The sequence below is a fragment of the Medicago sativa genome, chromosome 2 (assembly GCF_051527215.1).
Source record: "Medicago sativa cultivar Bolivia chromosome 2, Bolivia_mono, whole genome shotgun sequence".
In the NCBI taxonomy this organism is placed as follows: Eukaryota; Viridiplantae; Streptophyta; class Magnoliopsida; order Fabales; family Fabaceae; genus Medicago; species Medicago sativa.
The window spans coordinates 53,889,632-53,905,850 of NC_140750.1; the positions used below are offsets into that span (position 1 = coordinate 53,889,632).

Here is a 16,219-nt window from a genome sequence, read left to right on the forward strand (position 1 = left end):
CTGTACTGTTACCTGCTCCATCGTAGTACGATGGAAGGCATCGTAGTACAATGCTGCAAAATTCTGAACACTATTTAACACTATTTAACACTATTTTGAGGGAGAGCTTAAAGAGAGGAAAACTTGGGAAATCAAAGGAGGTAACTTTAGGGTTGAGGGTCTTTGATTAGAGTTCTCTTGGGTTGGGAAACATTGTAAACACCTTGAGTGAGTGAAAATCATTGAGTGTCTTGTTCATGTGTGAGATTGGGAAAATGGGTAGAAATTAGGGTTGTTCTTTGTGAGCTTGTTGAAGCTAATTTCTTGTAACACATTTGTATCTCTTTGTAAGAACTCATTGATAGTGGATTGGAGAGATCAATCCCCCCCCCCCCCCCCCCCCCCCCAGAGTAGGTCAAGTTGGACCGAACTGGGTGAACATTTTTTGGTGTGTTTTGTTTCTCTTCTCCCTTTATATTTTTGCTTGTGGTTTTGTGCTTTTCACTTTGATTCCTAGATTTGATCTAGGTGATGTTATTGTTGTTATTGCTTGTGTTTACTTTGAAATTGGTTACTACTTTCCTTTGCTCCACACATCATAGTTTTCATTGGTGTGAGTTTTGAGTCCGAATTCACAACATACACAATGGAAGTTTTTGGACAAGGTTTGCAGATTGAAACTTCTTGGTACATGGCATTGATTATGATAAGTCCAACTAAACTAGTTGAATTACTTATGGATGTGGTAAGTTTTATTTTCTTTTTCTTTTTTCTGTCACTTCGTTTATACAGTTTTTGCTTATTTTTAAGTGCAATCAAGGTTTAAAATCTCGCAGTGACAATTGCAAGTTGAATTTTGAATTGTCGTCAACTGTTTTTTATGCAACTTTGATCAATCACAATTGGGCTGTGGTTCTGAAGACATAAGAAACATTGATGACACGATTGAGATCAACATCGCGAGCATATACTTTTTTAGTTTAATTCTGAATGAAAATACATATTAGTTCAATTTATCACTTGCCTTGTTGCGGATTTGAGTAGTTCTTATTCAGTCCATGGAATATTAACGATTTTTCTTCGTACAATATCAAATAGTCAGTGGTAATTTTGTAAACAATGTAAATTTGTCGAACTATGAAAATAGTTTGAAACAATTTGTCACCAAAGCTATCTATATAAACAAATTCTCCATTGATAAATTGAGTTACTCCAAATTAAAAAATATTTGAAGAAAGTAAACAAATAAGAAGAGAAGTACCTAAACATCATAAGCTTGCCAACGGTATGATTGAAAACTTGTCGTGTGGTGGTAGAATCTGAAGCTTTAATGTTCTGCATCAAAGTAATCTGAATTGGTCATAGTTTCAGAAGCAGCTCTATTTCTCTTCCGTGTATGAGTTCATCAACCTTCTCCAAGTGATTCTTGATTTGTGATTCCATTCTTAATGATTCTATTTAAAATTTGAAATCCATAAAAGATATTTTAATACAGAAATTAGAGCTCTAACAAAAGTAAATAGCACACATTTGTCAAAAATAAAGTAAATGATACTCAAGACTTTTAGTAATTTCATATGAAATAAAATATCAGTCTATTTAAAGACATTTTTTCAAGATATTATACCAACTCAATCTATTACAAGATAGTATACTAACTAAATTTTAAAAGTGTTTTGAAAGATTCATTAAAATATATATATTATATTTTTTGATAGATCAAACACGGTTACATACAAAACCATTGTAAAAATGCATTAATTTGAAGAAAAAAAATCATTCAAGTAAAATAAGTTACATTTTATGCAACGGTCGGGGCTTGGACCCCGCATTCTCCACCAATTCACCTTAAAGGGTGAATTTTTTTTTTTTTTTTTAAAGATTTAAAGGATAAATTTCTAGTCATTTAACTATTGAATGAAATAATTAATTATATTTTTAATTGCACACATTATATTTACAAGCAACGTGAGCTATATTCAAGCATGAAGATAAATCCAAAACAAACTAACACATATATTAAAACCTTTAATAAATATGTATTTGGTCATTGCAAATATACTGTTTAATTTTATGTTCTTGTAATTTTTATTTTTCCGGTCTTTGTAGAAATACCCCGTTTTAGCCCTTTTTTTACTAAATTTTTGCAAAATTTGTATATATTGAAATCGATTCCCGCAACAAAGAATATTTGATTTTAAACCTCCAATAATAGGGGGATATAGAATTAATATTACAAAGACCAACTCTTATATGAACACATTTTGTGGGGACTAAAACAAATTAATTCGCACAAAAGTAAAACATTATATATTTGCAAAGACGACAAAACAATTGCAAGAACTAGAAACAAAAAAACAGGTGTGAATTTGTTTGGACTAAATGCTTTTTTTTGATCAAATAGCAAAATAGAATATAAAAATCAGGTGCTGCCTGAACCGCTTACATGACAGAGTTCGAAAGAAAAAACAAGTCTGCGAGCAAAATACAAGCCCAGAAAGAAAACAAAATTAAGTCATAGCAAGCCTAAGAAATGATAAACCAAGTTTATCTCTGTCAAAAAGGGACTGCAGAAACGGAGGGGTGGAATGCCACCACTGAGATGAAGAAGGAGCCAGACCCATGCCATTCTTAGCCAAGGCGTCCGCAACCATGTTCCCTTCCCTCGGAGTGTGGGTGCATTTGAAACTAATTTGGCGGGCAAAATGCATGCTGTTGAGCCATCTGTTAGTCATTCTCCACGGGACCCCTTCATTCTTGAGGCAGGCTTTAACCACAAGTTGAGAGTCACTCTCCAGCCAAATATTGGTTAATTGCATATCCCGAGCTGTCTCAATGGCCAACATTAGAGCACAAAATTCCACTTCAATGGCCGTAGCATAGCCTATATTCTGAACCAGCGCTCCAGTACACTCCGCACGGCTGTCCCTAAAAATCAGACTAAATGCATTTTCTTATATCAAGCAAGAAATGTATTAAACATCAGGAGAGGCCTGAACCATAAGAGAGTTATAAAAAACAAGCTTCTCAACCCAAATTTAGGTTTCAACTAGCAAAGGTGCAATATTTATTGTTCGACTATGTCTTGAACAAGAGTACCTTCAGCGGCATTAGCCTATAAAAAAACCAAAAAGAAAGTTACGTGATAATATTAAAATGTTTCATAAAACGAGTCAAATGAATAAATGAAATTCCAAAAGTTTCACACCTCCATTTTTTGGTTGAATACCTTTGTGTTAATCTTGATAGGTTTTTGTACACACCAATATACAACCTGACACATAGAAAACGAATGTTTGGATACAGTTTTGAAGGAAGCAACTTTTGATATTTGGTCAAACTCTCGCTAAAATCTTTATTTGCTCTCTATCCCCGACTCCTTATTACTTCTCATCTCTAAATGACAGATTAGGAGGCTAGTCCTTATGCTTAGGCTAAAAATCAACATTTAGAGATGAGAAGTCATAGGGAGTCGGGGATAGAGAGCAAATAAAGATTTTAGCGAGAGTTTGACCAAATATCAAAAGTTGCTTCATTCAAAACTATAAACAAACATTCGTTTTCTCTGTCCCAGGTTGTATATTGGTGTGTACAAAAACCTATCAAGATTAATTAAGACAAAGGTATTCAACCAAAAAACGGAGGTGTGAAACTTTTGGAATTTCATTTATTCATTTGACTCGTTTTATGAAACTTTTTAATATTATCACATAACTTTCTTTTTGGTTTTTTATAGGCTAACTCCGCTGAAGGTACTCTTGTTCAAGACATAGTTGAACAATAAATATTGCACCTCTCCTAATTGAAACCTAAATTTGGGTTGAGAAGCTTGTGACATATGATTCAATTGAAGGAACGTTAAATATTGGATAATACTAACTCACGTTGGTCCAAGCAATATTCAATTTGGATTAGCTGGAGTTGAATGTGATTTACAAGTACCAAGGCCAGAGTATCCTGAAGAAAGAAAATAAAAACAAATTAGACATGTTCAAGCCAATTAAAACAATACATAGTATCCGTGAGCTTGACTCAGGTGATAGGATATCGGATATTATATGTAGGAGCTGGGGTTTGAACTCCAGACACCTCAATTCTCCACATTTAAAATATGTGAGTTCCGGCCGCTAGAGCTAAGGCTACTTAGAGAAGGAAAAAAACACACCCATGGTTTCAATCATGATTTTAAATGTGATTCCTTTTGCAATTATGGTTACATCGTGAATCTTTATGCTGTATCAAAATGTAACCAAAACTGTGGATGTCACGTCATTGTAAAACGTCAAAATCTTTTATATTACAGACACAATTTAAAACCAAAGTTTCAATTGTTAAGTACCCAAAAAAAAGTCCAATAGAAATAGTCCATGGTTTATCAATTTAACACATGCAATGATCACGGCACATAAACAACAATTTGGATGTGATTTTCTGATTAGTATCATATGTGAAAGAAAAATTAAAATATTCACATCAAAATCATGGAAGAAACTTATTTACTTGATCAGCTGAAACATTTGACCCATATTCTTTTAAAAATAAATAATACATGAATCAAACATTATCAACATATTTATGGATAAATCAACCACATTTTATGAATCAGGTATATTAGTCTACAACAAGGAGGACTAATTTTGAGAACTACAAACATAAAATACAAAAAATAAAATAAAAAAGGATTATAATATAAGTAGAAAAGGATCATTATATACCTGAGGAAAATCGAATCGGCTTCAACACTAAGAAATAAGCCAAACATGAGGAAAATCAAATCAGCTTCAACATAAAGAAATAAACCAAAGGATAAAGATGAGATGAGAAATATATAGTACGAAAAAATATATATTTGACCAAAGATATTATATATTAAATGCATTTAATTTATACTATATAAAGAGGATAAAAAAGTCGTGTGACTTTTCCCTTTTCAATTTTACCATTTATATTTATAAAAAAAATATTTTTTTGTGCTGTTCACATTATAGTTTTTTTGAAGGAACATTCTAGTTGTAAGGAGAAATTAATCTAAATAGTTTTTTTTTTTTGAAGGAACATTCTAGTTGTAAGGAGAAATTAATCTAAAGTTTGACTCAGAATTATTTTTTAATAGATGAAATGGTAAAACTATTGAAACTCATACACCTTAGTAGTGGTGTTAGATCCTGATCAAGGCCTTCTGCTTAATATTATTTCTTTGAATTTTATGCCCTCCTTTATTTTATTTTTATCTCTTTATTATTCTTTACCAATAAAAAAACTTGCATTTTTTAAAATAATAGGAAAAAAATTAATTTCTATAGTTTTTATCGATAAAAGTTGAAAGACGAACTTGCTTGTTTGTGACAATGATACTAAAAAAAGTGGTTGTACTATAAAATTCTTTTACACATAGTTTTTTTGGGTAGAATAACAAAGGAAAAACCCACAAAATAGGATTCAATTTGGGGCATCAAGTCTCAACACTGACTCCAACTCCGAAGCAAGAGTGTACCAAAATATCACATTTAACCTTGAATAACTGCCAATCTTGGCCGAAAAAATTCGTACAACAGTTTCCCTCTCTAAGCACATGTTGGAAAGAAATGTTAGAATATGTTTGTTGGGAAATTGGCAATATCCCTTATATTCCAATGTATGCAGTTCGTTGTAAAGGATTGGATTTTCCAACCTTTGATATTGTAATATCTCGTCTGTCAGTATCGGAATATTACCAGTCGATCGTGCCAGAGGATTAAAGTTTATGGAAAGTAAGCATGGAGAATGTTTATTATGAGATGTCAGCTAAATACTAGTTAAGTATCAGTGTCATATTTAACACGCTTGAGGTAAGGGTATTATGGTAATTACACGCTAAGGGATATTTATTTGACTTTGGACACAAATATCTTCATAATCTTTTTCCTTTCTCTCTCTAGGGTTGGATTTGGGAACTTCTCTCCCTTCTCTCTCTACTCCCACGCCACCATCTCTTCTCCTCTTCATCAATCTTCCAAAACCTATATTCTTCTTAAAGATTAAGCTTATGTTATGGTACTACCAAGATTTATGAACAAGTAGAAGCTTCTATTGAGCTTGTTTTCCAACTCAATCATCATAAGGAAAGGATTATGAGATTAGGCTTTTGTCTAAGAGAGCTTGGGGTTGGATTAAAGAAGGTCAAGCAAGGATCAAGATGTTAAATTGCAAGAAAACATCAAGAGGGTAATGGTTTGAGCAAAGGAAGCAAGTGGGACAAAAGCTAAGGTTTGGACTTGTTTGAGCTTGGAACTTGGAGATGTCACAAGAAGATTATTATGTGAGTTCCATAGATAGCTATCCTACCCTTCGGGTCTATGTTTATACCTTGTAGGATAACGTGAAAATTCTAAGGTTTATGAATGAATTGATTACCCCTTTTATGCCATGCATGCTAAACATGTTTATACTTGCCATATGAATGTTATTACAAGTTTTCTATGGCCTCTAGTGTTATAATATGCATATGGATGTTCGGTTTTGAGGTTTTTGGGTCAAAAACACCATTTATGCAGGTGCTAGACTGTCATAACTCGCCTCGCGAGTAAGCTGCTCGCTAGGCGAGTATGAATGTCGAATGGGGGGTGTTGCTTGCCCCAAGCTCGCCTCGCGAGTAAGACAACTCGCCACGGCGAGTGATGCTACTCGCCTCACGAGTAAGTTTGTGCACAAGAGCACAGCTTGCTCGCCTCAGGCCCCTTTGTTATCTTTTGAGCTGGTGTTACCCGTGCAATCTTTTATAAAACAAACCCCTCAAACCAAGGTCTTATATGATGGTCTTTTAATGAGTTTTCTCATGAATGAAGCAAGTATTTGATATGTTTGGTTATGCATGGTACATGATAAGAATGATATGGCTAATATAATATAAGCTGGGGTAGCAAGATAATCATTAAGCAAGGGAAAGAATATAGAGCCTGGACATAGCTTGTCGAGAACTAGATAGTTAAGCATAGAGTTAAGAATAGAGCAATTTCTGCTAAGACGCGGGATGATAAGAGTATTATCTTCGCATAGAAGTTAAGTGCCATACGAGTATGGCAAGACGTGAATCGATTGATATCTATTCACAAAGTAAATTAAGCAAGCATTAAGCTTACCTCTAGTAGGATCGTTAAGGGTCCGAGGTAAAGAGATAACATGTTTAAGTTTATTTTTTTTTTCATGCATAAGATTAAGACTTATAAGAAAGAAAGAAAGAGTGTCATGTCTCTTGTTATCCAAATTGGATTCAAGGGGTTCCCCAAGGGGAATGGTTAAGCCGCAAGGGAGCCTCATTTCACTAAGTTAAGGTGTCGTGTCTTTTGTATTCCATCCAAGGTTGGATATAAAAGGTTCTCCAGGGGGAACGGGGTAAGCCGTAAGGGACCCGCACGTCACTAAGGGAGTCCGGTGCGCTCTTGCTAAGCATTTCATCGGTAGTAAGGGATTAACTTCCGGGGTTACTCCACTCGGGACTAATCCGTAAAATGAACCAAGATAATGATTGTTTGTTACATGCGAACATAATCAATGAAGCTGACTATGCATATTTATTGTACATTTATATGTCATGTCATAGAGCCTTGACGTAGATCGTCAAGAACAAGTAGAGACTTGGCGTAGTTCGTCGAGAAGTAGTAAGATATCAAGAATCACTTTTGTGATAAGAGATGGTACGTTGTAGATACAACATATTAAGCAAGTAGAAGCAAGTAAAGAAAGTTATGCCGATGACAATCTTAGCAAGTAAAGAAAGTTATGCCTTGATGCATAGAGCGTATCTTGGCATTGCGGTTTTAGATTTCCCTTAACCGCCATGACACATATAAGGAGAGAAGCCTATAACAAGGTGAGAAGAATATTATGACGGCCCTAGCAAGCACCGCCGTCTAAGAAAGCAAGTCCCCACACACGTATAATCAACCGGCAAGTTGTATTGTAGACACGTGGCGACCGTAGGTTTCCCCGTGGTTGCCTATAGCCTAGGGTTAGGTGGAACTCACTGAGACATTATGTCTCATCCCAGTCCTTATTTGTTTCAGATATCAGGATGGTTTAGCAAGCTAGAAGCCGGATGGATGTTTCAGCAAGTGTTCGTTCGTACCAGCGGCAGTATGTCATGGATGTTCAAGGATGCATTTATCATATTTTAGAAAAGTTGAGTTGTAATCTTATTTTACGAACGCATTTGTTGTATACGATATTCATTCGAAGTTTTTATTTTGTAAATTTTTAATGTATCCAGTACTAAACTAATACACATGCTAGACTTTCTAGATACGTCTAGTATGGGTGTTACAGATATGGTAACATAGCTTTGCTAGCTTGATTCTGCTTATTCTTTGATTTCTTCTTTCCTCTATGTTTCCCTAGCTTGAAACCATCATGCCCTATTGTTCTACAAATGATTCAACTAGTTATTTATCATTATTATCAACATTTTCATCTTGTCTAGTATTGGAATTTTCAAACTTATTCACTACATCTTGTTCCTTCTCAACAAGATTTCCCACGTTTCACTCATAAACTGCATATCTTTCTGGACTCTAACATGGGTGCTTTCAGTTGCTTATGAGAGATTGCATCCTCAGCTTGATGTTCTTTTTTTAAGTTGTCTTTAGTTACTTGCACAAGAAGTTTACTAGTTCCAGCAGCAACATGAGACTTGTTCTTTCCTTTATCTAGCTATTTTGATCCATATTCAGATCATTATGACCTTGGGTATGATTTTTATCCTTGCAACTTGAATTCTTCTTTTGTTTCAAAGCATCCTTCAAAGAATCAGTCTTGTCTAGATCAACCAAATCAATTGGATTCTCTGCTTGTATCCTTCCACCTTTGGTCTGAACAAACACATTCATAGCTTTTTTCGCTAATTTTCTCTTTACTGCTTCCTCCTTTTCGTAATTTTCTATTTCATTTGATTTGTTCTTCTTACAAATCTAAACATAATTACCAATACTTTTGCAAAGAGTTCGATAGTGTGGTAAGTTTTCATAATCCATTTCCACAAAGAAAGGTAAACCTTTTCTTTAAACCCAAACCATAATGTTTGAAAGGAACAGAAAAATCCATGTCAAAAAGAACTCTTACAAAATGATTAAAAGTCATGTCAAAAATAGGTTTTATGGTGATCGAATCAGCGCATATTGAAGAACCAACACTATTTGTAATTACAAATATTATGTTAGGTCTCCAATATTCTTTGAAAATCATGGTTGGGCGTAACACAGCCTCACAAAACTGGCTTGTGAGGTGAGGATTGGCCCCATTTATAAAGACATTGTCAGACCATCTCATATCCGAAGTGGGACTCTTAACACCCCCCCTCACGGTCAGCACTATCGGGCTTGTTTCGTGGACATAAATGGTGGGTGGCCCGATAGCGGAAACCTGATAGCAGGTGGCCCAATGGATCTTGAAGAGACTCTGATGCCAAATTCTATTATGGTATCACGAGGCTCTAAACCCTAGCCGCGCCGCCACCCACCTCACTCCCTTCTTCTTGTTTTCTTTCAAGCATTTCACCAAAATACAATCATGTCTTAGTCTTCTCCCTTTTCTCCAACAAAAACACCAAAACAACCACAATTGAACCTCCGGTTGTCAAAACCAACACGCCCTCCATTCATCCCGCTCTTACTGTCATAAATATCACCAATTTCATCAAAATAACCTTTGATATTGAAAATAGTCAGTACAATATTTGGTCTGAGTTGTTCAAAATTCATGCTCAAGGCTATGAGGTCCTTGACCACATCCTTCCCCCTTCCATGACCGATGACCTTTCTTCCTCCCCGTCTCTCAAAGAAACCGACCCAGCCATATGGAAACGCCTTGATGTTATTGTTTTGCAATGGATCTGTGAAACCATCTCTACTGACCTTCTTTATACCATAATTGAACGCAACTCTACCGCAAAACTAGCCTTAGGATCATCTTTTTGATATTTTCTTCGATAACAAAAACTCTTGTGCTCTTTATCTCGAACAAGAATTTTCCTAGGTAACCATGGAATAATTCCCAGACGCATCCTCTTATACACTCAACCTTCTATGTTAAACAAAATTTTTCTGGGTAACCATGGAACAATTCCAAGTCGCATCCTCTTATTGCCAACACATCAAATCCCTCCCTGACAATTATCCAATGTTGGTGCACTTGTTGGCTCTCAACTTCATCGCTCTGATACCATCTTAAAAATCACATTTGGGCCTAACACAACCCCACAAAATCGGCTTGTGAGGTGAGGATTGCCCCACTTATAAACACATTGTCAGACCATCTCCTATCTGATGTGAGACACTTAACAAACCCAAACTTGAGTTGTTGCATGTTGTTGAAAACTATGGTTGAAGTCCTTAGTCCATGCAAATAGCTTCAAAGATCGAAGACATAAATCTCAAGATTTATATAATGATATATTAATTTTTTTTGATATATTATTAGTTGAAAATAAGGGTTGAAATGTATATCATTAGTTGAAATGTATAATGATATAAATTCAATTTTTTTGATATAATGATATATATAATGATTTCTTGATATGATTATAGCCTCGTTGTCTCATATACTATTATATATTGAAAATTTGTCAAGTCCACAAGACATGAAATGAGTGCAATGCAAGGAGTTTTGTTTTTTGCTACAATCAGTGCAAGTTGTTGTAATAACATTTCGGATTATATAATACGAAATATAAAAAAATCATTCGAATTATATAATCTGTAATGAACAAAGGGTATTCTGAGGAAAAAAATAAAGCGCGTGAGAAATAGATGGACATCTAATTCAAACCATGTAGATTTTTAATGAACTTGCGAATCCTTTTCTATCTCACTTAAACAAACACAAACTAACGATTTTTAATGAACTTGCGAATCCTTTTCTATCTCACTTAAACTCAAACTAACTTTTATAGAAAATGATATGTCTAACTTTTGTATCAAAAGTCCTTATCAGTTTTGTTAAAGAAATATCTTCTATAAGTTTGTATCGAAATATATCAAGTTAAATTTTATAGAAGAAAAAAAAAATTGTTAAGACTAATATAGACATCAACATCGTGTTTGGTTAAGATTGGATAACTCAACTTGTTTGAGTCAATGTTTAAGGAGTTAGAGGTCTAAGGTTCAAACGTGACAAGGAGAAAAAACTAACAAAACAATTATCATACTAACATTTTTCATTAAAAAAAAAAAGCTTCATAAATACATAGATTAGCCTAACCAACTTGGCTGTTTTAGCCTTGAGTGCTTAACACAAACTTAATCAGGCTAATAATCATCAAATAGGGCTGCAAAAAATTGTTTATTTATTTATTATATATACCAGCAGAGCCACATCAAAGTTAAACATCCTCTAGTATTAAGTACATATTCCAACAGATTCGTAAAGCTGATACATTACAATGATAATCTAATAATTTAGTCTTAACCACCAAATAATTAGACCATAATCCTTTACTTAAACATCATGCACAAGGATGATGCCTCCTTCACCCTTCAGACCTGTTAATGGAATAAGAAACAAAGAGGCTAAGACATAGCATTAGAGGTTGGATATTTAAAAATGGTTATAAAAGTACTTAAACTTTTTATTGGTACTAGAAATAAAGAGGCTAAGACTGTTAAGGATACCTGCAAGTTTTGCTTCCTCGTTACTCTTTGTAGAAATTTAAGGTGAGGCTGATGAATTTCCCTTTTTTGATGGGAGTGAAAAGCTCATCAACATCAATTCTTAAGGAAGTAGGGCAGCGCCGTTCGTCGCCAGGAGCAAACTTAAAGTAAAACAATATATAAGCATGCATACCTTAAGGTCTAAGTAAAGAGGTAGCAGAATATACTAAACACAAAAAAGTATGCATGTCATAAAGTAAATTCATGTTAAATGGTAAATACAATGTCTTTAAACCAAACAACTTTTGCCCAAACAAGCATGTTACATACAATGTTCATTACTTATTTGTTGCTTTGCGTGCTACTCGTGTCATGGATATATGCAGAAGTAGATCCAAGTAAGACCTTTGGAAAACTTATATAAATAATTGGTCAAATTATTTTCATACATACCGCAACAGCTGATGACTTGTGGTCAGCCGAAGATGGTTGTGGACTGCATGTGGTACTGGCTGTTGATAGTGTAACGAATGGGCTCCAATGGTGACTTTCAACAGCACTGCCAACGATGCGAGGTTGGTCACAAACTAGGAGTGGTGAATGGATGGGTGGCTGTGGTTGGCAGTTTATATGGCTGCGCTTCCGACGGAGGATGGCCGATGCTGCTGGCTTTAGTTTGATAGATGGTGTAACGAATGGGCGCGAAGGGTGGCTTTCCACAGCACTGTCAGCAATGCGAGGTCGATCAAAAACTAGGAGTGGTGGAGGGGTGGGTGGCTGTGGCTGGCGGCGCGCCTGGCGGTTCATATGGTTGCGCTTCCGACGGTGGATGGCCGGTGCTACTGGCATTAGTTTGAGAGATGGTGTGACGAATGGGCGTGAAGGGTGGCTTTCCACAACACTGCAAACAATGCTAGATTGGTCACAAACTTGGAGTTGTGGAGGGCTGGATGGCTGCGGGTGGAGGAGTGGTCGGCGATTCATATGGCTGCGCTTCCGGCGGTGGATGACCGGTGCTACAGGCATTAGTTGGAGAGATGGTGTGACGAATGGGCATGAATGGTGGCATTCCATTGCACTGCCAGTGCCAACAATGCGAGAAAGGTCACAAACATTGAGTGGTGGAGGGTTGAATGGCTGCAGGTGGAGGCGTGGCTGGCGGTTCATATGGCTGCGCTTCCGACGGTGGATGACCGGTGCTAATGACATTAGTTGGACACCAGGAGATAGAGACTGTGATAATTTGAAACCTCACTACAGTTATATAGAAAGAAATAAAAAATATTTACGGCAGACACAGGAAAAGTAAAACTAAACTTACACCATCATGTCCAACTTCACATGAGCCCTCAGATATAGGCATACAAGAATCGGAAGAAAAGGGAATGTTTAAATCAAAATCTCGAACAACGTTTCCAGCATAAAAGGGAATGTTTAAATCAAAATCTCGAACAACGTTTCTAGTTGAATCCATTTTCATAACCCCAGATGAATCCATCCTGAAATACTATCAAATAATGAACAAAATAAATTATCATGTAACTGAGTTGATAATGAGTGAACTAATTACATACTAATCACCCATTTCAAATCTTTAGATCCATCAAAATGCAAAATCTAGTACATGATCATTATAAAGTTACTTTCTGGAGAAAACAAAAATCAAATATGAATTAAAACCAAGCAACAATTACATTTATTAGCAACTCACTCCAAAAACAGCATCAATGTAAAAGGAAAGATGATGATACTAGATAATAACATTAAATACATATAACATAAAATTTAGGATTTACAAAATCCTCTTCAAACACAAAAAAAAAAAAAAACACTTCGAATCCGTACTCGAGAAGAAACTTCAATGTAAAAAGAAAGATCATCAAACCAGATTTTAACGTTAAATACAATTAACAAGAATCAGGATTTACAAAATCCACTTTAAATTAAACACACATCTTACTCATGATTAGGCCACATTTCTAGATTACCATAAAATTAATCATTTGAAACAACTATAAAGATGCTTAAGAAAACAATCAAATATGAAGAAGAATAAAATAAACACAGACATATGCAAATAATAGAATAGAGTCATTGAAAACCAAAGAGAATTGAATGGAAAGTTGGACATACCTGAATGCCGGTGACTGAAATGAACTCAGAGAAATTTTGCAGGTAAGTGAAATGAGGGTGTATGTATATGTGTGTGTGTCTATATATATATATATATATATATATATATATAAGATGAGATGAAATAGGATGGGATGGGATAAAAGAAGAAGAAGAGGAAGCTTAGGAATTCCGTGTAACGGATGATAGAGTGGGTGTATTGACGGTAACGTAACTGAATTTTGGCTTTTTTCTCCTTCTTTTTTGTTGTTTTATCATAAAACAACTTAAACCAAGGAAAAAAACAATGAAAAGAAACTGCAAAAGCCTTCTGTTGCGTTACCATCCCCTCCTTTTCTTGAAGCTTAAAGTAGCAGACACAAACAAAAATTTGAGTCATATATTTCGTACTGTTCATTCACGGAGCACGCTACCTTACTCCTGAAGGGGCTGCTTGGTTAAGTGGTTTGTCACACACAGTTTTGAAGGAAACGAAACCATAATTGCAGTTTTCGTTCTTTGAATTTCAATCACCTCTTTATAAATCCAAATTGGCTGTAATCAGTTCAAAATATAAACATTTTTTACACAATCAGTGTAAACTAACTTTCAAAATGACGTATAATAAAAGTAGAGTATTTGGCAGTCTTATTTAAGATACAAATTACATAATAGACTTGTATGGCAAGATGATGGAGTCTCGTTAGATGACGTGTAAAGGAAAAGAAAAACTAAACTTACACCGTCATTTCCAATTTCACGATAGCCATCGGTTTTAGGCATAGAAGAGTCTGAAAGCAAGGGAAAGTTTAGATCCAGATCTCGTACATCTTTTCCAGAACAAGTGCTTTTTCTTCTTGTTACATACACCTTATGAGTCGATCCTGAAATATTCTCATATGATGAACAAAATAAAGGATTACGTTGACACATAAAAAGGAATCTCACATGACTGAATAGAATCGATTACATGTTAATCACCAACTCCAGATCTTTCAATCCATCAAAATTCAGAATCTATAATTACATTATGAAATTAATTAAAAACAACCGAAGTACATCTAAGCTGATGCCAACTAAATACGAAATGAAAATAAACTATAATTATACTAAAATGTGCTTGAACAACTTCAGCAAATAGAAAGATCAAGGAAGCCGAAAAGCAATTAGTAAAAACACATGAAACAATACTCCTTGCATCAATAAGTTCCAAGTTCATGGCTGGTTTTTTGACAACTGACATGGCCAATTTGTCAATGATTGCGGTGTTATGGCATTTAATGGCCAATATCGCCTCCAGAAATGGTGAATTTTTGGTTTTCCACCATAGACTACCATCCACCATCAATAATATTTCCAGGACACAAGCTCCACACAATATGAGATCACTTGGTGCAGGAATCTACCTTGCTTTTGCAAATGAAGCATTACTTCTCGCATAAGCTAAGCTCCTTAAATAACTTTTGAGTCATTTTCATATGCATGAGCAATATAAACACCAACATCACCTGCTATTCCAACTTCAAAAAGCAGTAAAGATTGAAAGAAAATAGAAGTTTTGTTACTCATGATCCGGCACCACATTTCTAGATTCATATTGAAATCAATCAGCATTGAAACTCCAATTTCATTGGAAATAAAATTGCAAACAAATCACAAGGTTAATTTAACAATCAAATAAGAAGATGAATGAAATGATAGGATAAATAATCAAATTACAAAGTTAAATAAACAATCAACATTGACAGTTCTGTAGTTTGACACTTTTGTTCTTCTTTTTTGTTAGAGGTTGAAGTACATTCACTCTTTTATAAGTTGAAATCAATGCGAGTTCTACATTTTAGAAATAAATCCTTTTTAATGTTGGACTTATTTCTAAAATGTAAAACAATTTAAACTTATAAAAGAGTGAACGTTAAGATAGTGCTTCTAACACTCTACTTTGTTCCCAAAAAAAAAAAAAAAAAACTCTGCTTTGAAATATTTTATAACCAAAATCATTTTTTGTTAGTATATATTTTTTGCACAAATCAAAATGCTATATATATATATATATATATATATATTAAATCAACAACGAGGAAGCTCCACGCACAAGGAGTGCAAAGAACACCACCAATCAAAGTTTACAGACACAGAGCCAAACAAAAACACCAGCAAAACAGACAAAATCAGTGGACACCCATACAAGGGAGCGGATGTCTCCACCAATCTTGATAACAATAACCAAAGGATGCCTGTTTAGCTTTCAACCACAAAAAAGAGAGAAGTTTTACTTTCTCAATAAGAACCGAAGGAGTAGACACCATATTTTTGAAAATACGATTATTACGCTCCTTGCAAATTACAAACAAACCAGATGACCTTGAAAAACGAGTGAGTACCACGCGTCATCCCTGCCATGAAAGAAACCTGAATGCAATGATCACGAATCTGACACGGAGCAACCACCGAGATCCCTATCCAATTCCAGACAAGAAGCCACAAGGAAGAGGACAATTCGCAGTCTA

At 35.0% G+C, this 16,219-nt stretch overlaps 1 protein-coding gene and 1 long non-coding RNA gene across 2 annotated transcripts; both read right to left on the minus strand.

Moving 5' to 3' along the window:
• Positions 1-2,489: 2,489 nt before the first annotated feature.
• On the minus strand, positions 2,490-3,193 carry LOC146948911 (uncharacterized). Its single transcript, XM_085748453.1, has 3 exons — positions 3,188-3,193; positions 3,079-3,094; positions 2,490-2,932 (listed from the first exon to the last, which is right to left on the minus strand). The coding sequence occupies exons 1-3, from the start codon at positions 3,191-3,193 to the stop codon at positions 2,490-2,492; spliced, it is 465 nt and encodes a 154-aa protein (XP_085604579.1).
• Positions 3,194-11,270: 8,077 nt separating this feature from the next.
• On the minus strand, positions 11,271-11,822 carry LOC146948912 (uncharacterized). Its single transcript, XR_015025368.1, has 2 exons — positions 11,619-11,822; positions 11,271-11,489 (listed from the first exon to the last, which is right to left on the minus strand). It is a non-coding gene; the product is annotated as an uncharacterized LOC146948912 (long non-coding RNA).
• Between the last annotated feature and the right edge of the window lie 4,397 nt (positions 11,823-16,219).